The sequence below is a fragment of the Anticarsia gemmatalis genome, chromosome 10, assembly GCF_050436995.1.
Source record: "Anticarsia gemmatalis isolate Benzon Research Colony breed Stoneville strain chromosome 10, ilAntGemm2 primary, whole genome shotgun sequence".
Lineage (NCBI taxonomy): Eukaryota > Metazoa > Arthropoda > Insecta > Lepidoptera > Erebidae > Anticarsia > Anticarsia gemmatalis.
Genome location: NC_134754.1, coordinates 8,768,232 through 8,790,775, shown reverse-complemented (window position 1 = coordinate 8,790,775; position 22,544 = coordinate 8,768,232). Strand labels below are relative to the sequence as shown.

The 22,544-nt window shown below is 32.6% G+C and overlaps 1 protein-coding gene across 4 annotated transcripts in view; it reads left to right on the top strand.

Moving 5' to 3' along the window:
• LOC142976081 (fibroblast growth factor 17-like) overlaps positions 1–22,544 on the top strand; it is a 107,016-nt gene that overhangs the window by 44,156 nt on the left and 40,316 nt on the right. Inside the window, exon 1 of one of the 4 annotated variants that reach the window (XM_076119300.1) lies at positions 20,160–21,228. The exons of the other annotated variants lie outside the window; for them this stretch is intronic. Coding sequence (XP_075975415.1) covers positions 21,227–21,228 — 2 coding nt within the window. The 5' untranslated portion in view covers positions 20,160–21,226. Of the gene's footprint in view, positions 1–20,159; positions 21,229–22,544 lie in introns of those variants that run through there. 4 annotated transcript variants of the gene reach the window in all.

Sequence of the window (22,544 nt, the reverse complement as noted above, 5' to 3'; positions counted from 1 at the left end):
TCGTTTTAAATTTAACTTAGCATCAACAAAATCGTGTCAACACCATCAAAACGTTGAAAAGGTATTCGAAAATCTTAATTAAATTCACAGCACGCATCACGAATTAACCACTAATTAAACGGCGCTTGGTTTAATCGTACAAATTAGCCTGCAATCCCAACATATGTAATTATATGTTGCGTACACCGGCAACGGTATTTTCAAACAAATGTTCAGTTTCCTTTGGAAGAAATTTGAGATTAGCATAAAGACGGTCCCCGGCGCGTCACATGAAGCAGTCGAAGCCGGCTCGCTACTCGGACGAATGTATTGGTCAAGGTTTTGTAATGAATATTCAAACGATAGCTTCCACTATACTGCTCTTGTCAATAGTGCACAAAACGTGTTGCTCGTAAGCGGGTGGTTTATTACCTATGATAGCGTTTCTCAAACTTTAATTCTATCGGACACTTCAAGAGGTCATTCGTTTATAAACAATTTTTATTTCCAGCTTCAGATTGGCTTTTGTTTCTCAAGAGTTCCAATGTCCATGGACATTGACTTCTTAAGAAGAAATTTTATATAAAGTTTGACAAACACTGTTTCACATCTGCTAAATATTGAAGATGCGTTAGCTGTATCTGAGATAGACATTGACTTTATGGGTTGAGAGACAATACAGAATAATTGCTTGACAGTTATTTTAACACTTCCGTGGTGATAGAGTAGTAAAATATCAACATGAAATTTGTTTTATTAGAACTATCTATCCAAGACTTATACAAACTACAAATATTTTTTTGGAATTTCTATTTCGCGGTCATTGATATTTGGCTGTGCTTCAACATAAAAAAATAGATTAAATTGATATTAATATAATCGCATTAAGTTTAAGACCTACGGGTGAATGCTACAAAATCTTTTTTCCAATTCAAAGTTATACAAGATTTGCCAAGCGTGCCTTAAAAAGACGTATAGACTTGTTCTGAAATTATACTATTACTGTCAAGAAATATAAATTATTTATGTTTTTTCTTTATTAATGTAAGCTATTAACGTCTAACACAGTTGTAAGACTACCTTTACCCGCTGACCGCTGCACAAGTATGCCTCCCGTCAGATGAGTATGGTAATAATGTTGGCGAAATCAAATATTTGTGTTTATCAATCCCAGTCAATAATGTTCAGAGTTTGTACCAACATAACACTGAGATAAATTAATACGTCAATGTGTTCTCGACTAATGCTTCGATTTGCGGTTATTGCATCGGAAGATGTTTTGGTTCCTCAAGGTGTGCTAAAAATCTAAAGTTAACCCCAAAAATGATAATACTAACATAATAAATTGTTTTGGAATTCGTTATATGTTTGCATGAAAACTTTATAATTTTTAAATAAAGCGTAGCGTACTTACATCTTTGGATAGTACCTAGCTAGACAGTCAAAAAGACTATCATTGATTAGTAAAGATATAGTAATTAAGCCGTAATTTGTTGTGTATTCCTTAAATTCGTTTGAGATAAAACTCCTCAAATCCAAGTTTAGAGTAATGTAATTAATTGTTAATGAGTAATGTAATGTATTAAGCAGATTTTTTTTGGATATTCCTCCAAATTGGTTGAAGTTGAAACTCTTTAAACTCTTATTAGTTTCAACAGCATCGTAGCCAAATACATGACTCAAGATGTACCCATTGCGGTATTTCTCCTAACATCACTTTCCATAGTCATGACGTCAGTCGTCAAGCAGTCTGACTACAAGACGAAAATTTTCTTTGAATAGAACAATTAATCAAGATAACACTGACAATATTTGTAGAAATTACACATCTCTGCATCATGTTTGCGCATTTTTGGGTTTAGAGATTAACATTAGTCATTCGTAAGTCATCTTTTAATCCCCATGACGTAAAAACATTGTGAAATTCTGAGAACGAATAGGTAACTTTTTTAAGTGACGGTTTTGTAAACGACGATTTTAAGAGCCTTTACAGTACATGAATAAGTGCTGATAGATAAAGAATATATATGACAATGGTTTAATTCTGTCTATTATTTGTCTACAAGTGCTGAAACCGTAGCCTTAACTTATTTAGATTAGACGAAAATATCGGTGTAAATTACATGTTCTTAAATTTAGTGACTATAACTAACGTTGGTTAATTATTTCTTCATATAGTCAAGAAAAGACGAACAGCAGCTTAAAATTTTCTTGAACCTACATTTTCTTGGTCATTTCATACTATATTTCCAGCACAACTATCCGAATCAAATTAGCAAACTTCTACGAATTATATACAACATTGGCACAGTAATATCGAATCGAAACTCGCGTGACTTTCATTGTGGCTGAACTGGGTTGGGGTCACTGAATTAATCCAATTCATACGAAGCCTCTATAACGTCACATTTCTACACAATTGGTGCCCTTTCAACATAGGGTTTAATTCGATAGAGTTTGGAGTGCTCTAGTAATTTAGACTGAGGATTGTTCGTGATTTTCATTAAATTTTGATTAATTATGAAAGAGTAAAGCGGCCTATTACTGGAAATAATCGACTGTTGCTACGAGCAAAGGCAAGTCAAGTACACACTGGTCAATTATGTGGGGTAAACCTTCAAGATTTGCCAAAACAATTTAAAGAATATTTCGTTGTTTGTATCGTTATTGTATTATTACAAAGTAGAATATTTAAAAGTTATTCAAATTGATATTACATGCGTTTTACAAAAGTCCATCCTTTTCACTTTTAACTTGGTACCAACTAGGTACTTATCGACAAATGAAAGTTGAAATTTTGAAATATCAGAACAATCAGAAAGACAATTTTCAGCGCTTTCCCGATAGTTCCCTCGGCATACAACGCCAACTGCGCCTCAACAATTTAATTAAGATACCTAAGCCCGATTGGTTCAGTTTAATCCAAAATGAAAACTGTGTAGAAAATCAATTTGCACATAGATTTTCTATTGGCGTTATTACAATTAAGTGTTTAATTAAAATCCATAACGGAATAACTGTAAATGAATTCATACGTAACACTTCGCTTTATTCTAATGGGTGTTCGCAGGAGTTATTGTAGGCGGAGTACTTTAAAATTCTATTCGGTGTAGTAGGTATTTTTATTTCATGTTTTTAATCTGTGACTGTCTCACTGCTGGAAAAGCGCCTTCTCCAGAAGTAAGGGAGGGCTTAGGTCCTGAGTCTGCCGTCACGCCGTCAAGAAATGTGTTTAAAAAATTGTTTGTTCATTTACTAAAGCTATATTAGGCCTTGACATTAGGGTATACGAGACTGGTAACACTCGTGCATGTCCTTCAATAGTGACCTTTTACCTTCCTTTTTCACATTCTAATTTCTTCACGTCAGACTCTTTTCAAGCTTTCCTTACAAAATAAGCAATGAATTCTTTCGTATTAAATCTTAATCTTCTAGTTTTCTACAGCTCTCTTTATTTCCATGCATAATTGAACGCTTAAACTTGTTTTTTGTATTTGAAAATCGTTGGAATCTAATCACAGTCTTGTCCAATTAAGACGGTAGCTTACAACCCTAGGTATCTTTCCCCCTACCCATTAGACTGAACGAATTCAATTCACACTGGCATTTTCCCGCGTTTTTGCTTGCGCATGCAAGAAATTTTAATAAATAGGTCTATCAGGGGTGCTCTGTTGCTCACTCAGACTTCTTTGAAATGTGTTTAATACACGTTTTTATGGTTCAGGTTAAGGTTAACTAAGATAATGAAATATTACTATAAGAAAATCTTCAGAAATCGTATATGTCAATTCCTTCAAATTAACATGGACGCATTCTCTAAAATTGTGCGAAATAGATAAACATATCAAACTACACGCATCATGAAATATTTTTGTGAGTCGTCTAATCATTCCGTTACGATCAGGGAAAATGTTTACTACCACTGCAATTCAATATCAGCCGCGGCTTTAAAACAGTCAAATCAAATTAGAATTAAAATGATTCTCTTAAAGGATTCCTAAACAACCTAACAATTTAATATCTGACTGTATACGTAGATTACGTAGTGAAGTTTGAACGATAATAAAGTCGTTTTATAAACTGTATCTATAAATTAAACGCGTACTCGTTATTCTCCCCTGTTTCTGTATGCACCCCAATGTCTGCCACTAATTGATGGTTCCCTCTTCTTTACTATTGTTCCAATTCATTATTTAAGTCGTTAAACGCTTGCTTTTCTATAGGGTTTATATTTGAAAAGGTTTTCGTAGCTTTTAGTTTTATTAAGTTGATACTTTGAAATGGAACGTTTTGGGAATACGTAGGGTAAAGACGTCAGAGCAGATGGATTGATTATGGATAATTTCAGATAGCAATTAGAAAATTATCACGAATCAAATGATAAAAAGTTACTTCTAATATTCATACATAAGTATTTGTTATAGTAACAAAAAAAATGTGAAAACATTTGTAAAGGAATCAATCAAAAAGCAATTTTCCTCAAATGGCAGGGAATACCTATTAAATATTTCTATAGGATACCGTCGCGATACAAAAAGTATGTCGCACAATTAGAATTCATCGAAATGATTACCAACAAAACCCCATTTAGGAATTCCACGAATGTTATCTTAGGAAGCACAATTTGATAATAATTTTGTATAATAATTAAATTGTACTTGTCACCACTTTACTATGAGAGGCTTGTACTATACTAGGACCGTTAGCAACTGATGGCTATAAGGACACTTATGGGACTTCATTACTGTCACACAACACACTTAACACGCTATGTCATAATGAAAATTCTAACATAATAATGTATTATATTCACGATTAATTACTTGAAGTGCCTTTAGTTTAGAAACTATCAGTCAGAAAGTTTGAAAAGCTCTAGAAAACATCTCATTCAGCTGACAAATAAAAAACACAAAAAACATGACTGCATACACATAATACTATCTTTCTTAAAACTCTTGAAGCATGACTGGTTCGAACAAGAATTTTACGAACAATCAGATAAAAGTAATTGTTATGTATTACAAAACTGCTAATTGTACAAATCCGCGTGTTAACACCTCAAACAATTAAATTACGTTATCTTCGTATGTCATCTCGCCAAAATAAAATAGTCGTAAAACATTATATCATGTTGCCTTTGTTTTGAATCATGGAATCTTTTGGAGATTGCTATCATTTTACTTGAAAATCTAAAATTCACGAATAAACGTTACAGAAAATTGTTTACCACGCATGTGCAGGGTAAGAACTTAATAGTTATGTTACTTCATGTAATGTCAATAAAACTGCCGGGGACGTAAAATTACTTAGCAACTTACAAATACTTTTGCATTATGGAGCGGATCTCTAATTCAGCGGAAATTATATGACCACTAGACATTACCCTTCGATAATGTATACGATATGGTTTATGATACAACAACTTTACTGCCTATTCAAATGTGACTTGTGGATCGAATCTTCGTTTTTTCTCACGTCGGCAAACGTAATAAAATCGTATAAACCTGTACAATCTTGGGTAGAGGTGCCAATCCACGTTCAATACATAATATTATCATGGGTGGTCGCACGGCCATAGAGTGACAATGTGTCAATTTGGAATTTTCCATACACGTTTCTTTAGTTGCCAACAAATATTGCTCACGTGGGCGCTGTGCCATCAAGAGAAGGTTAACTTGGTCAAAGATCAAAGAATAAAAAGTTCGTATTTAAAATTTTGTTCGTATTGCGACGCGAAATAAAGAGAAAAGTATTGCTGAATTTGCTGAAATTAGCTTTTATACTGAAATCTGGTTACATAAATATTCAAAGTATGGATTGGCACTCTGCCTAGTGTTCAGCCTAGCTTAAAATTGGCAAAAATATTACATGTAGCCAGCCGCGAAATTGAAAATCTTGGTTATAAGGGCACATTGTCTCGATACAATATCAGAAGTACAGATTGCGATCGCAGATAAAGTTGATACAAGACCATCAGATACACTGTGACCTGGTTCCCACACTCATTTCACTTGCACTATTTGATAAGCACACACAAGTACACTTAATGCTGGTCGTTTCAATATTTTGAAATGGTTTTGAAACGCTCTAAGATGTTTTGAAAGAAATTAAATCTGACAAACAGACCTAGTTTAGCCGCTGTTTGTATCTTTGAAAAAATGACAACTACGATACATATTATGATAGAATTAAAAGAAAAAGAGAAGCAGTACATTTCTTTACTCCTTCAAAATATTGAATTTGTATACCAGTGACTACCAGAACACAGTCGTTTCAAAAGATAATTGTGAATGTTTCAAGTCAATAGTTGAAACTTGTAATGCTGGCGTTGATAGGTATGTTAAATCATTTTTATCTGAATTTTACAAGGTTAGTACTACTTCGCGAGTGCATTATGTCTTTAGTCTATGCCATAAAGATAATTGTACACTATTTGACAAAGACTTTGCGCTCGGTGGGAATTTTCTTGTGACTATCTGAGGTATTTAAAACATTTACGAGTACGCTCATTGAATGTTCTCAATAAATATTCTTTTATACTTTTAGCGTAAAATTCACTTATTATGTGACGTTAAGATTAAAAATCAGACTAAGATACTGTTAGTTGGTGTAATATTTAGTAATGCTTCAACAATTTATTCAATAAATTGAGGTCTCCCAAGGGGGTTGTATAGGTTTCTATAAGGTCGGCAACGCGTATGTGATGTTACTGGTGTTCCAGGCGTTTCATAGGGAGTGGTAATTCTATGCTTGCCATCGGGCGGCCGCATGATTGCTTGCCATCCAACGGTATGAAAAATATTTGTTCTGTCTGTTTTCATGTTATTTAATTACTTTAATAAATATAAATATACAGCATCAACATGAGTTCTAAGCTTTACTCATAAGCTGCGGTTTTCATTAGAGATCTATATGTAATCGTACTGGCGTGTGGTCGCGCGGTGCCATCGTAATCATCATATTTTCCACCTTCGATACGTCCAACCTTGAAATGTTGGCAGACAAATGACACGTTTATTGCGACTCACAATCTTCAAGATTACTCAGTTTACTGCTTCGTAATATACTAGCTATCGATGCGGTTTTACCTATCTAAATAGTAATGCTTTCGAATACGTGTAGCGTGGTTCGATAGTTGTACCTTTCCTTATTTGACGTGAGACTATTAAGTGGATAAACGTATTGTATGACTAAGTTTGTTGGAACCAACTTGTTATCTGTGGAACCTATTCCAAAAGTGCTGGCGAAGTCGACCCGATTCCAAGCTTACATAGTCTATGTAGACGCAATCATAGCAGGTTGGTTCTTTTAGATTCAAACACAATTGTACCTCAAATTACATTTCCTTATTGATCTCTATTAAGGAAAGAAATAGTCACGCAGCGTCATGCTATTAATTTATATGAATAAGTATTTTGTGGTTACCAAATTAATAAATATTGCAATATACTTTATTGTCTGTTTGAGCTATGAATTAGCACAATTCTGATTACAAATTCATTCAATTAAAGCGTGTTAATGAATTAAATAGTTGATGACACAATACGCTAAGACGAACGGAATGTATTGGCTGAATGGTTGCGATGTTTGCTTTATAATTAAAAAAATCGTACAAGCAATGAGCGATAATATACAGATCGTGTCGGTGCATTAATAAGGTGTCTATGGACTTGTTTGAAAACGGCGAATAACATGGAAAACGCCGTATGACCTCGATATATTTTGGTATTTAGGTATTTGATGGAATGTAAGAATGTGGATGAAGTAACAAGGGTGTGTACGTAATAGGTTGTTGTTTCGCAATCCGATATTCTCTGAAACCAATGATCCGTACAATTATTTTTCCTTATTGTTAAGCTTTTTTGTAAGTAATGATTGTCAATAGAGTATTAGGGCCCGATGATGCATAGGTACGTGCAAGAATGAAAGAAAAAAATACACAAAGATTCAAATACAGTTTTTAAAGGTCCACGCGTTAACGAACTTTGAGCAAATAATGAGTAAAAAGTGCTAATGTGGCAGAATTCGAGAATACCTTTGCTTTATTGTCTTAACCTTAAAATGTTGCAGTGTTACCTTCATTGAGGGTTTGACCCGAGACTATTGACATGAGTGTTGTCCTTGCAGCCTTACACATGTTACAACTTCGAAGAAGCACTTATGACGTCATACACAATTAATAATGTTTACGTTTTATTGAGTAATTTATTTTTTAATGGTCACAATAGATTGCAGTTATGTTGCATCGCTAATAAATATAAAACATAAATGGTTCTGTTTGTTATTGAAGGAGTGGTCAGTATTTATGTTTACTAATCAATCGATTAATTAAATTGACTATGGACATTAAATCGTTCTGTAAACTGTATTGTCTATTGTAGTTTATAGAACTAGGACGTAGTTTTGTAGGTATTGATTACGTTCACCTTTGTCTTAGAAAATATGTTTTTATTTTCTAATGTTTGACTACAAGCAGCTACTTCGTCTTCTAACTAATAAATTGCCAAATTATTAAAAAAATATTTGCAGGGTTCCCCGAAAAAGAGGTCGTCGTAGTAAACAAGAAAAATAAGTGATTAAACTTATTAATATTTATTATTGTTTGAAGTCCATTTTGAGCATTCTAGTTGTAAAGGCCGAGTAAAATTACTAAACACAAACACTTGAGCCAGTTAAAACATTTTTTCTTGCAGATATTTTCAAATAAATTGAACCCCATTACGAGCAGCAACATTCAGTTGCCTTGTAACTAAATATAGCTCTGCACATAATAGAAAATATTACTTAATAGTAAATCATATTTGAAATTACTAAACCGCGGGAATGTCCGCGGAACTTCGGTGTGTACGGTTCACTTTCCTTCAAACGGAATGTTTCTGAGGGTAAGGTTGTAGGCACTTGCATCTTTTATGGCATATCTATTTGCACAGTGGTCTGGCAACAATGCTAAGGCATGCCTTCAACAAATAAACGTCAGGCCGGGACATTAAAATACATGGGATTTGACTTAGCACGTCGTACGCGGAATAAGTACTCAAACAAAAATGTTTCTGTTTTTGTATTCTGATTTTATTGTTTTACGAAGATAAGATTAATTGCTAAAATTATTGAGGAATTTCGAAGGTACTGCGAATGTAAACTGTGATTGTTTGATTTGATTAGTCTTATGGTGTGGGCGGGATTTTCCCGTATTCTAAAATCAGAAATACCATTGTCATGTTGTTTTATCTTTGGTAATTTAAAATCCAAAGAGTGGAAATATATGAACTGTTTTTGTCTGAAACTTATTGATACAATCACTTTAAGGGAAAATTTTCGTCGTGATTGACTGCTTAAGAACATCGTAGTATTGTGCCATTAAAGATATAAATTGTACGCCTTGAAATATCTGAAAGTGTAATAACCCCTAACCTGAAAAAGCATTAAATTTCCGCGATGACGGTTATTGCTTTTCTTAGAATCGTTGTAAACAGATTAAGGAATCTAGTAACAAGCAGAAAGAAACTGTTATAGTGATTAACAACCCGCTAATGCGATTAACAATTTCGCAACAAATGAACAATAGGTATGAGTAAGTTTCTTCGGAACTTCGAATTTTTGATAAGAACGGACTTTTTATTCGTTATTGTAGCACATTTCCTGTCGTATCGGAATTTTCGTTTTTATTTTTCGTTCTTACGGTTTATGGAGTATAGAAATGTATTTAGTATAGCTTTATTGAAGGTTTAACAATTATAATCGTAGTTGATATTTTTTATTTACACGATCAACGTCATGACCACAAATAGATTTATCGAAAATAATGATACTCAATTATCATTAATAATATAGATTAGAGGTGGATACAGGAAAATGTTTAACATTTTTCCCGTATGCAGTATATTAGGCTATCGCAGAATGCAGTGCAATAAGGCTTAAAAGAGCTTAAGAAAGACAAAAAATATTTTAATCCATTTAATTTTGCGTTCCAAAATAATATCGGATTTATATTGTACGTAACATGTAAAGCCGATAAACATGTATTTAGCGATCTAGGTGGCCTAATATTAGGTAACACCCTGCTTACATTTTCAAGGGTTTACAAAGGTAACTGTTACGTTACTGTTTGAGCCTTTGTGTTCATAATCAGCGATATAACAGCGCATTCACGGTGTTTTCATGGCAATTTGCAAGACGTAACGAGCCCAATGATGACTTAAACGCTTAGGTAATGCATTCGTCACCTCGGCTAGTTGAAGTTTTTTGGTATTGTTTAAAAAGGCCGCTTACGCAGTTAGAGTTTTATGGTATTTTACTACTTTTGTAATGAAGTTTAGGTTATGGCTGCAATTAATGTTTAATGTTGAATTGTAAATAGCCCTTGCTATGTTTTCTGATCGGTTACTTTTTAATGACTGTTCTTAGTATTCTATTGTCTGTCTAAATTTATGAAACAACTCTTTACGCCGCTCTAAGTGACCATGAAAACACTAACTTAATTTACATGACCAACCGTGTCCGCTTCATGAAAAATTGCATGCTTAATTTCGTAAACGTTCAACTATCAGCACAAATAGCAGTTTTGTTTCAAGCTAAAGCATAATGCTTAATCGTGAGTCAATCTTCGGAACTTGGAGTGCAAGTGAATTAGGACGCATGACAAGTTCATTGACACGTCAACGTGTGACCACATGACTGTCAATGTCGTCACTTACGCTTGAACTTCCTCTGGATGGATTGCGACACCTTAACCCACAGACTAAAAACTCTTCAACTAATTCGATTGACATCTACACAGCGTGAAAACATGTAGCTCTCAAATTTTCTACACTGTGTCAAGAGCTTCAAAGAAAGTTTATGCAATCGCTCTTATCTCTTATTAAATTGATTTTATAATGTAAGCTTTGAGTGGTTTTGATTAGTCAGATGTCATTGAAAATTCTTTTAGTTAATTCCACTAATAAGTGTCGTAGATTACAGAGAATTGGTTAAATTAGATGTAGTGACTTATACTTTTAAATGGCGCGTATAAATATGCATAAAATAATATATTATTATAAATTGTTTTTATGCCTTTCCTATTCAGATTTGTTGATTAAATATTCGGAGATTAGAACAAATGGAATGTAGATGTACTTGATAACACTTTCAAAAGAAATATTGTCGGCGACAAACGTATTATGTAAATGTACGGAGTACAGGAAAATTTCTTCCAAAATCTACTTTTATCTTTTATAATAACATTTATTCGTAAGATATGACACACAGGATTACATCAGTAGATTTTCGAAACTTGTCATACATAAGTTAGATCAGAGTGTTCGTCATTTTAATTCGATGCACATATGGGCTTAATACAAAATATTATGACTCTCGATAATGCATGGCGCCATGTATCAATGAGTGCGTGCCGATAACAATATTATTGATAAGGCGATAACTTTGAATGTTTCAGACGCCAGTTTGTGAAAGTAGATAAGGGACTGTATTGGTTGTCTGGTTCGATGTGTTCTTGTTGCTAAATGCGATCAACGTTTTATCGTTTCGTTTACGCATTCTGGTATCAAATAGTTAATATTAAATATTTTCCACATATTTTTTTAATCGCAGTATTATAAATTATGCAGTTTAAAGAGCTTACAATAATCACAATCGTGTAATCAACTTATCGGTTATGGATATATTTAGATGTTGTAGATACATTGTGATATATGCAATGATAATCGAGACATGGCATGACCACTAATCCTACAGTGACGGTGATAACTTACTGTATTGTCGTATTATATCCCCAGTCAAGATACCTACTTCAAAATTTTTCCTGTTGCTTTATTCTTTTGCAAAATGTTTGTAATATGTTTCAAAACTTAAATGTACCATTTTGATCAATAGATTAAGCCCCGGTTTCTGAGGTACATTTAGCGGCAGTTTATCTACTAATAGCGTTAAAACTCATACAAAAAAATAACGCTATTGAATAGATAAACTACCGCTAAATGTACCTACTCGGAAATCGGGGGTTAAAGTTTGTCCTTTAAAAAAGCCTTTGCTGGTGTAAACTGTAGTGTGCGTTTATAAATTAATTGTATTAACCGACAGATTTTTACAAAAGTATTGCTCACATCAGCGTATCTCTTAAAACATGTACACACATTCCAATGCCCAAATTCTCGCACATCCCCATAAAACACTTGATGGAAACCGTTCACTTTTATTAATATGAACAAGGTTTTAAGCTTAAAGGATACGATTCGAAACTTACGAATAAGGATAAAAGGGAAAGTAAAGTATCACAGTGAGTAAAAGAAAAAAACGGGCTAAGTATGAGTTGAATTCGCGCACGTGGGGTTCTGTATCATTATTTATTAAAGAATCACGTTTGTTTACGGGAGTCCCTTTAATATTTTTTTTATTCTGAGAGTTTTAATTTTTTTTGAGTTTTTCGTTATAGTGACAACATAAAAACATTATCTGTAAAAAATTCAATTGCCTAGCTATGACAGTCGACGGGATACAGCCTGGCGACAGGCAGACAGACAGCAAAGTCTTAGTAATAGGCTCCCGTTTCTACTCTTTGGCTACGGAATCCAAAAAAATATTCTTGAATTATCAGACGAAATAAATCGGTCCCTAATGCTTTTTCATCTTGTTTGTACTCTGACCCTAAATAATTTTCTGGATGAGATTTGGACATTGCGAGATTTGTACACATGTAATATGAGAATAGAATAGATGTGAAGATGTTATTCGTCTTTATTACGAGTCTTTGTACCTATGAATAAATCTTTCTTATAGAGAAAACATTTTAAGAGTAAATGTTTTATCAGAATGTAAAGCAAAACTGTGGATAAAAAGTTTTAGGGAAAGGATTAAACTGCGTTAACTTTGTGAGGTTGTAGACAACAACGCAATATTTTTTTTCATGCAAGACAACAAGACTTTTTTTAAAAAAGTCTTGTTGTCTTGTTGTCAGACAACAAGACTTTTTTTAAAAAAGTCTTGTTGTCTTGCATTTTTTAAGGTTAAAATATATCAAAGACGTATTAAAATATTCAAAAACAAATATAAATATAATACATTTAATAATTAAATAGAATCAAAAATATTACATGTAGTTAATTCATTACAAGGTATTTACGCGCTTACAATGTTTTACGTATTTCGTACAAATACAAAGTTTGTCGTATTATGTTTGTCGACTGGCGCCTGCTCTATGTAATTGTTCGAACAAATAGATACATAGTGCCGAGACTCCTGATTTACTAATGTATTTAGTTTTAGCACTTACACAATAATCCACAAGAATTATACGCGAAATACTTATATTTTTGCCAAAAATATAACGTGCTTCACGTGATTGGACTGTGTTTGTGAGGCCAAAGTTAGTTTATATTGGACTGAATAAAATATCAGTTGAAGGAATGTAGCAGCTATTTGCTTTACTTATTTTCATGAGATTATGGAAAGTAAATAAATCAAGCCGGCAATATCTGGCTAATTTTCCTTCTAGAGCTGAATACATAAGAGTAAACGACGTTACTAAAAGCATTTTTTTGTGATTGAGTGGCTTTGGAGCACCGAACAGTGGCTACTATATCTTATTTCATTAAATCTTAAGCTGTATTTCAAGAGTTAAAATTTGTGAAGTATGTATATTTCGCATTCAGTTTAAACCAGCCTTTATAAATTTCTTGATATATCTATAAGTATATAGAAATACTAACACAAATCACATAACTTACTTTATTACCTATAATTACAAAAATCAATAATTGGTTAACGACGCACGAAAGAATGTCTAAGTACATACAAACAAAACTTATATATACGTACATCTCATACATATATACAAGTATAAAGATATGGCAATACAGGTAATCCCAGCGCAGTGAGTGCTAAGCGTTACATTAACACTATTTGAAACATACTAATGTTCTAAGAGAAATCCGCAACTATGAAATAACAACGGAATTCTAACCTATATTGCTTCAAAGCAAATATTGAACCAGCTATTGCGGTTCAATATTTTTTTGTAAGGTTATTAATGCATTTTTTTCCGATCGATATTAAATAATAGCGACCATCCCTGACTTTGTTGTGGTTAACTATAGCTTGCGCTTACATATATTATATGTTATATATGTATATCTGATAGAGAAGTAATGATCATGGAGATTACCTCTTACTTAGTCATTACCGCAAATTAAAAAAAAATCGAGTAATTTTCAAAATTTGCGTAAAAATTTTGAAGTTTTTCTACGTTGTTTAGTTCGAACCTAATATGTTCGTTCTATCTACTTGTTTCGGGTTTTTCCTTAATGTTACCTTTTTTGTTTCTTGGGGAAATGCGTTACCGCATAAAATTGTACATATCAAGGTGGTTAATGTTATTAACGTCATTAGAATTGATATGTAAAAATGGTATTTTCCAATAACAAAAATCCAAAGAATTAATGAATATTCTAACTTATATAGTTTCCTTCTAGCTTTGTATAATGCATAATTTCTCCGAATAAAATTGACATCATCATTTTCAAATGATTAGTCGTGAGTTCATTGAGTTATCTTGAAGGCAGCAAGTTCGTTACCACCAGATATCTTAGATATAACATTATCTGATAATTGTGAGGCTTGTATTAACGAATTGGGGCACTTGTATACGCATGTTTGTACTGATAATTCTCAAATGATGTTCTGATACTTTCACTAGGTACTGATAAGGTAAAAGTGAATTTATGTTTGCTGATGTTTCGTGGCTGCTGACAATTTTATGTTGAAGATATGGTTTACTTATATATCAATGCATAACATTTTTATTTCCTGTTTTAACTCTTAGAAAATATAAAAACTGTGTTTAAACTTAATTCATAGCCTACGTAAACAATAATTCTGGAATAAAAACGACTGAATTTATAGCAAAAAATTGGTCAAGCCTGAATTTAATTTTATTGACAATTAAATTTTACCAACAATAATAATTTTATGATAATACCGGTAACTAAAAATTAAGGTTTACGTTTTCGGTATGTAGTATGTACTTTACCTCATATTACTTATTGCTTTAGAAATCATAAGTAAAGACTTTTAAAACACATTATAACACCGATAATACAGGCTAATACATAACCAACACCTAAAAGCATATGAAAATATATTTGTAGTCAACACTCAATAATAATGTAAATTGACAGAACATGACTTTGAATATCTCTATTTGATTACATAGCAGATTTCCCTACAACTGTCGTACATTTTACTCACGATTCGACATTATTTTCCTTTTTAATATCTCAGGTCAGACGGCACTGACATACTCATTTGTTGTTTGGCAAAGGCACAAAAGTGTGCAGCCTGTTGAAATGCATTGGCTTTTTATTTCGGAGATTATTATTTCAGAATAAATTCTGAACTGTAGAATTAATGTAGAATTAAACACTATGTTGCAGTACATAATTTAAGTGCATCATAGTTCTTCTTTGAACTACAATTTATCTACTTCTATTCTATTGCTTTAGCATACTTTATGTTTAACGTAGTGTTTTAGTGATTACTATACATACATTATAATGTACATAAAATCACGCCTTCTAATAGGAGTAAGCAGAGACCAGAGAGCGATTGACGTCTATTTAATTTTGAATCACAGAGTTGATAAAATTGATCTATAGTTCTCATTTTGTTAATGCTTAGATATCAATAAAGTCCCCAACCCACACTTGGCCAGCGTGGTGGACTCAAGGCCTAACCCCTCCTTCATTAAGGGAGGAGACCCTTGCCTAGCACTGGGACATGAATGGGTTAAATTTAATTTATTTTATCAATAAAGCAACACATGCTTCCAATATCAAAATGCTAAAGAACAATGGCGATAGTACATGCGACATTCCAGAATAAAAGCAAGTAACGTTAGACGGTACTAAATACTTTTATATGACTTATTAGATCGTTTTTATTGCAGTTTTCATATTTTACAGGTGTTGTTATAACTTGGCACATTATACGCCACGTTACGATCATAGATAAAACCTCTAATGTCTAGTGTAAGTGATAAAGTACCGCAGAGTTTAATGGTTTATTGGTTTTTGAACTTGGCCGAGGTTTAAGAAAGGGCAGACGTTGAACGATTGCTTATATTTATGATTTTGTAAACAAGAATTTTCCTAGACTATCGTAGTTTTACGTTGTGTAGATATTACCAAAAAAAATTTATACATAAAATGTATGCTTAATGCTTATAAATCATGATACCTTATTAAAAATAAAATAAAATTGCTAAAAGTTATTTGAACTGCTTAATCCTGTCAGAATATGAATCTTTTAAAGCAATGATCTTATATATTTTAGTTTTCAGCATGTTCATTTTATACTATTTCCAAGAAAAAATACTTTCACCAGTGAGATTGAGTAGAGCCCCAACCTAGTAAATTATGTTTTTTTTTGTTGTCGTTGGTTACTGAATCCTAATCATCGCGTGACTACGCATTAGACCAATTTTATTTATAAAGCTTACAAAGGTGAACCGTAAACTTATATTGCCGTGGTAATTAAAAACCCCGAACATAGACTACATTGTTGGCAAGTAAACTACAATATAAACTCCACGAATAAAATTGCCTGACGCTAATCAATCCCTCGTTATGCCTAATAATGTTTAGACATTTTGTTATTTGCAAATATTATTTATAGAACTACTTAAAATAATATGTTAGTATTGAGCAAATTATAAAAATACCAGTATCAACGTGTAGGCGGCGCTTCTTTTATTATTTATTTACATTACATACATACAGGTTGACAAATGCTTAGCTTACATAATTCTAAATAAGCTGAACAAGTCCTTAAACGTTTTGTAATAAGGTTGACATTTTCTTGCCAGTAGTAATAGGTAGGTAAAATTTTCCGACGTTCAATGCGGTCTTGACCTAAGAGCTACGAAAGGCTCGATCGAATCAATCGTAATTGCGTCATTAACAGGTAATGTTGCCACTTGTAAAAATCTAATAATTTCCGCGTGCGAGATCTTTGAAGAATGCCACCTCGTCCTTGTAACTCTTTATACGCAGTCACATTAAGGTAGGTCATTGCAATAGCTGTATATAAACAATTAAATTATACAGCAGATAAAATAGAAGATGAAAATTTTTTTACTGAGTAAATTGACATGTACATTTTTCGCTATTGACCAAAGATAACAGTAAGTCCTAATCCTGAATAGTTTAATAGTTAATTTCTAGTGCTGCAAATAGCATGTGAATACAGTCACAAGCCTTCAAATAAAATGTTTGTCCCCTTACTACAAAAGATCTATAAGCAGTAAGTATTCATTGTTTTACTCGGGAAAATGTTGTTACCATGTCACATTATGAAACTGATTGGTACCTACATAAATATTACTTAAGACAAACACGACGACAAACAACTTTAAACAATTACATTGTGAACCACTGTTCGAAGATAAACATGAATGATTGACCATTGATTTTGCGACACCTTGCAATGTATGCGACAAGTAGTCAATCATTTTGAAATATGCCACATCTATAAACTTGTTAACTTTCTAACTCTGTGTTCTGTTGTAATTTACGCGTACATCGGCGTGTTAGGAGTTTTTCATCGTCCTTAGCTGAAGCATAAATTTACAGAATAGTCGGTTGTAGTCGTGGACAATGTCGGTGGCAGTAAAACTGGAATAAGACGTCTGTGAGGGCGAGCCCTTTTTATCGGCATACCACGCTAAGTTGAGGCCTTACTTAAGTGAGTACTTGTACGTTAAGTGTCTTCGCGAAGGAAGTTTATTTACACAGAACATTCTGATTATAGCTTTTCGAGCGTAACTTTATTGTGCGATACGGCATTGTAGTCCGACAGTAAGTAAACACTCGTGAATACGACAACGAGCAGCCGGGCTCGACCATTATTGTGTTATTTAACCGTTTCGCAATAACGACCCGCTTTATTATTAGTTCGACTTTAATAGCGATAAATTGGACGTTATACTAATAATAAAGAAGCGGTTCTATGACATTCTACCGCCGGTTCAGAGGTAAAGAGTCATGGTTATTGTACTGCCCTTTTCTTTCGTCACTGTCAATAAAATTGGGCAATTCTGCATATTTCCTAAAATAGCTGCTTATAAACAACATTTATAATAAAAAATAAATTAGTGACAATGGCGAAATTGTCAATTAATTAATTTTCCGAACTTTGACCAGTGAAGGAGAGTCTCTCGCGTTGTCCCGAGTCCACTCATCGGCAAAGTAAATAAAGGAAATGGAATGAGATTTAAAAGGTCACAACATATTGGTCGTCGATGAAGCGGTCATGCACTGGGCGGGTCAAGGCGACGCTGTTCAAACAAACTTCTTTACTTGCATACCTTCTAGTACTTTATCCTCAAGTCTAAACAAGGAAAAGAACTGTATTGTCAACTCGGAAGTAGGATTAAACAAGTGTGATCAACAAAGGTCGAAATATAAGTCGATCGTACGAATTCTTTTTTAAATTTCAAGGCAGTGGAATTTTTGCGTTTCGAAGAAATTTTTATTTATCTAACAGTTATTGAGAAACGGTATTGGATTCGTTTTGTGACGCATTTTATTTTTTATTTTCAATTTTATACTGTTTATTACTGTAATAAAAGCTTTTAGGAAGATTAAATATAATATTCGTGAAATGGTTTTAATTGAGAACAAGACTGATCGTATACAAATGTCTTTATCTGTATTCTGTTGTAGAGAATCTAGAATCTATAAATCATACTTAAATCCGGAATCAATCAAAAAGTCCGTTAAGTGTAAGCTTAAGTGGTGATTAGAAAATATAATCATTAGTGTTTTATAAATAAAATTCTTCGCTATAATTGCAATAATAAATCACTTAAGCTTTCTAAGATGTTTATGGTGCTAAATTTAATAAAATAAAATATTTTATATATTTTTATTATTAAATTATTTGAAGATAATATAATTAGTAGTTTTAGTGAATGTTGTGTTCACCTGTCACAGGTATATATATATTATGACTGTTTTATGTACATTTACTGTACCTTTTAATAGTAATAAAATGTAGTAATTTAGATGACTTTTTGTGTGTTTTTTTATAATTGTTGATCTAATAAACAAATAACAATTTTACGGTCATTTAATAATTCGTTTTGAATATGTTTTTGTTATTACAATTTTAAAAGGTCGTAATAACGTTAACATTGAAGTTAGCCATCAGCAATGTCAGTTTTGTACAAACAAATAAAGGCTCGCTACGATTGTATATAAAACGTAAATAAATACCCACAAGGTAAGACGCGTGACAATATGTAGCGTATAATTAGACTATTTACTACAAGGAAATATGTCTATCAACCCTAAGGAAATAAGTAGATATTTAAGTAATGTGTAAAAAAACCCCCTTGGTCGGAGACCCTTGCCCGGCAGTGGTACACTAACGGGTTAAACAAATTAATACTGATTTAAGCATTTTTTTGTACTTAGTTATATTAACTCCTGGAAAAAGCTTAAAAATTTGAAAAAAAAAAAACAATTACTGAAGAACAATAGCAAGAGACTATTCCACATCGATGGTGAAAAGAATTAAGACTTAACTGAAAAATATAACAAAAAATATTTTTTTAAACCTATTAGGTGTTAGATAACAGATTTCCAAGAATAACCGAATATTTTATGCTTGTTATATTTTGTGCCGAATATTTTGTAACTAACTACATATCCTTTTGCACGTTTACTTTAAACAGAATAGCCTATGCATAATATTTATTGCATTATGTTAATTATTATTAGAAAATAAACGAATAGCGGTACTGTTTTCTTAAACGTTTATTAGACAATAACCATTTTATGTTAACACTTAGTTCGTATTTGTAAAAAAGCCTGTTAATTTATGGAGGCTCGGCAGCTGTGTCAATACCAAGTTCCTGATACTTGTTTGAATAATTGGGCTCTAATAAAAAGAAATCTACACATGCCTTGCTTATTAAAATAATAAGAAATATGTGCGTTAAAATTTTATTTATATTCATAAGTATCGAGACCATTGTATAAATCCAATGAATCCAATGTTTGCTTTGAACGTTTCGCGCTAAACTTCAGCTGATATATTAACCAGTTATTAACACTACAACGCTCTATTATACCAAACAAGAACCAATCAATAATTATTCCGAAATGTTTTCTTCGTATCCTTTGCAATTATTAGAAAACTTAACCATCCATTGCTGGTATCGTTAATATTTTTTAAAAGTTTTAATAAATAAAATGAGCGGCCTATGTATAACAATACGTGTTTATCGTGCGACTCGAGTCTGCCGCAGTAAGGAGTAAGGTACTGCCGCATTGACCCATTTTGATAAAGTCGTGAATAGATTACACTACGTCCACTTTAATGCTCAGGTGCTGCATGCATCGTTTTCCGTATTTAATTTTTGTTACTTAACTTTTAATATTTAAACAACGCGTTATTTGCCCATTTATATTTTTTTTGTACATACAAACATAATATAAAAGTAAAATAATGTTCTCTATGGAGACGTACAAACTCAACAAATTATCTATTCAAATGATTTTACGATCATATGACGTGACTCTATAGTTCCATTCCAACATTTAAAAAAGCGACTTTTCTACAAGAATAACTACGTAAGTGAAAACTTTGTAAGGTCACCAACAAAGCCTCGCGTGCACACTGTCACAAACTCACGCACACAAACAAAAAAGTTTAGCTTATAAGTTTATAATCAAGCGGGGTTTTTATCTTGTAGTCGTTGGCCGCACGCCGCGCAGCGCGCATGTCGCCGTCAGCGCTGAAGCCTCACAAATACGCGCGTGAAAATACACCCACCCGCGTATGAAAAATTAACAAAATAAAATCGCACTCTGGATAACTCAAAGAAGCCAGCTCGTCAAAGGCGTTTGACAAATAAAAAGGTGCTCCATTTTAAAATCGCGCTCGTCGGGCTTATTCGGAAAATTATGAAAGTGATGTGAAACGTAGGTGTTTCTCTTCAGAGTACGTTCAGCGCTTACTCTGTATTTTTTCTAGTGACTACAAAAGCTATTGTTTGAGTTTTGCATGAATTGAAGCACAAAAAGTATACTATTTTCAGTGTTTTGTTCTATTGAATGAGAAGTGTGTTGAAAAATTATTACATAAAAGTGGATTGTTCAGTTTTAGTAAAGGAAAAGCGGCAGAGTAATTCAGTTAGATGTATGTTCAACATAATATACAACGGGACACAACATGACGGCAAAGTTCGGCTATGTAAGTACTGCTAGTGCACTTTATATTTTATAATAAATAAATAAATCTACAACATTAGTTGCTATGCGCGTATACCTGCAAAGTGAATGAAGCCAGATTATTCTGTATGTTATTTTTCAAGTACTTTATTTATTTTTAGTTTGTCGCATGACGGTAATCTTTGAATAGCCGTAGATAGCCGCTTGATTTGGATAATATTAAGTTATCGGTATTATGTTTTGTGACGTAAAAATCGTTTACTATTGTTATGAATGGAAATATATTTTTTACTGTATATCATTGTTGATTTGTGTAAGATAGATTTAGATATTGTAAATCTTAATCGTATATAATCGTGACATGGGCATTAGTTCACAGATATAGGCTACCCGCTTATTATAAAATATATTCATAGATATACAATTATGTCGGTCATATTTTTTCTTACAAATAAATGAATGTACATAACGTGTAGTTGCGTGGTTATTCATTTGCTGTGTCTGCTTTTATAATATTTACTTAGCAATATACAATACACATTCTTGGAATTTACACTTGTTTCCTTAGAAATAATTTTACTTGCATGTTTTATTTGCTGAAGCAATAATACATTAAACAAGGTCAAGTGCCATTTGGACGCATAAACAGAAAATATAACAACAGTAATTCTTTAGTAGCAGTACCTCAACTTTTAGTACTAAGTAGTTATATTTAGATCTAAGTAGTCTTGATCTTGGATGGATATTCTATCGGATCACGTGTCCACAATTTAATAAATGCTTGAAAAAATATAACCATAAAACTATTTCTAAATAATTGATTGACATGCCTATCGAAATATAATTCATAATTTATACATATTATACTAAATTGAATTTGAAAAATCGCTTTAAGTGAGACGTCTCTATTCCCAATATGTAGTAACTTATATTAGTGTCACCAATATTAATTATCATATTTTATCTTATTATGAAACAGATAAGCCGAAATCACATTTGTACACCTAGATTAAGATTTAATTAATGCATTGATGGGAGGTCATTTCTTGCACTGATTACGACAATGTAATACAATTTATATTTAATATTTTAGTAACTTAACTTTTACTAAAGACCATCAAAAGCTAGGTTTGACGTTCAAGAATTTTTATCAGTGCCTCTAGCGGGTGCCGTAAGAACTAATTTTGAAGGACATTTTAAATGGCCTCTTGATACTCGGTAATACTGACTGCAGAATTGCGCTACATCTTATTTCAAATGTTACTTCTCAAATTACTGTTAATTCCTAATTGTAAAGTTATACTTTTCACTTAAGGTTGTGAAGTCGGGTCAGTGATT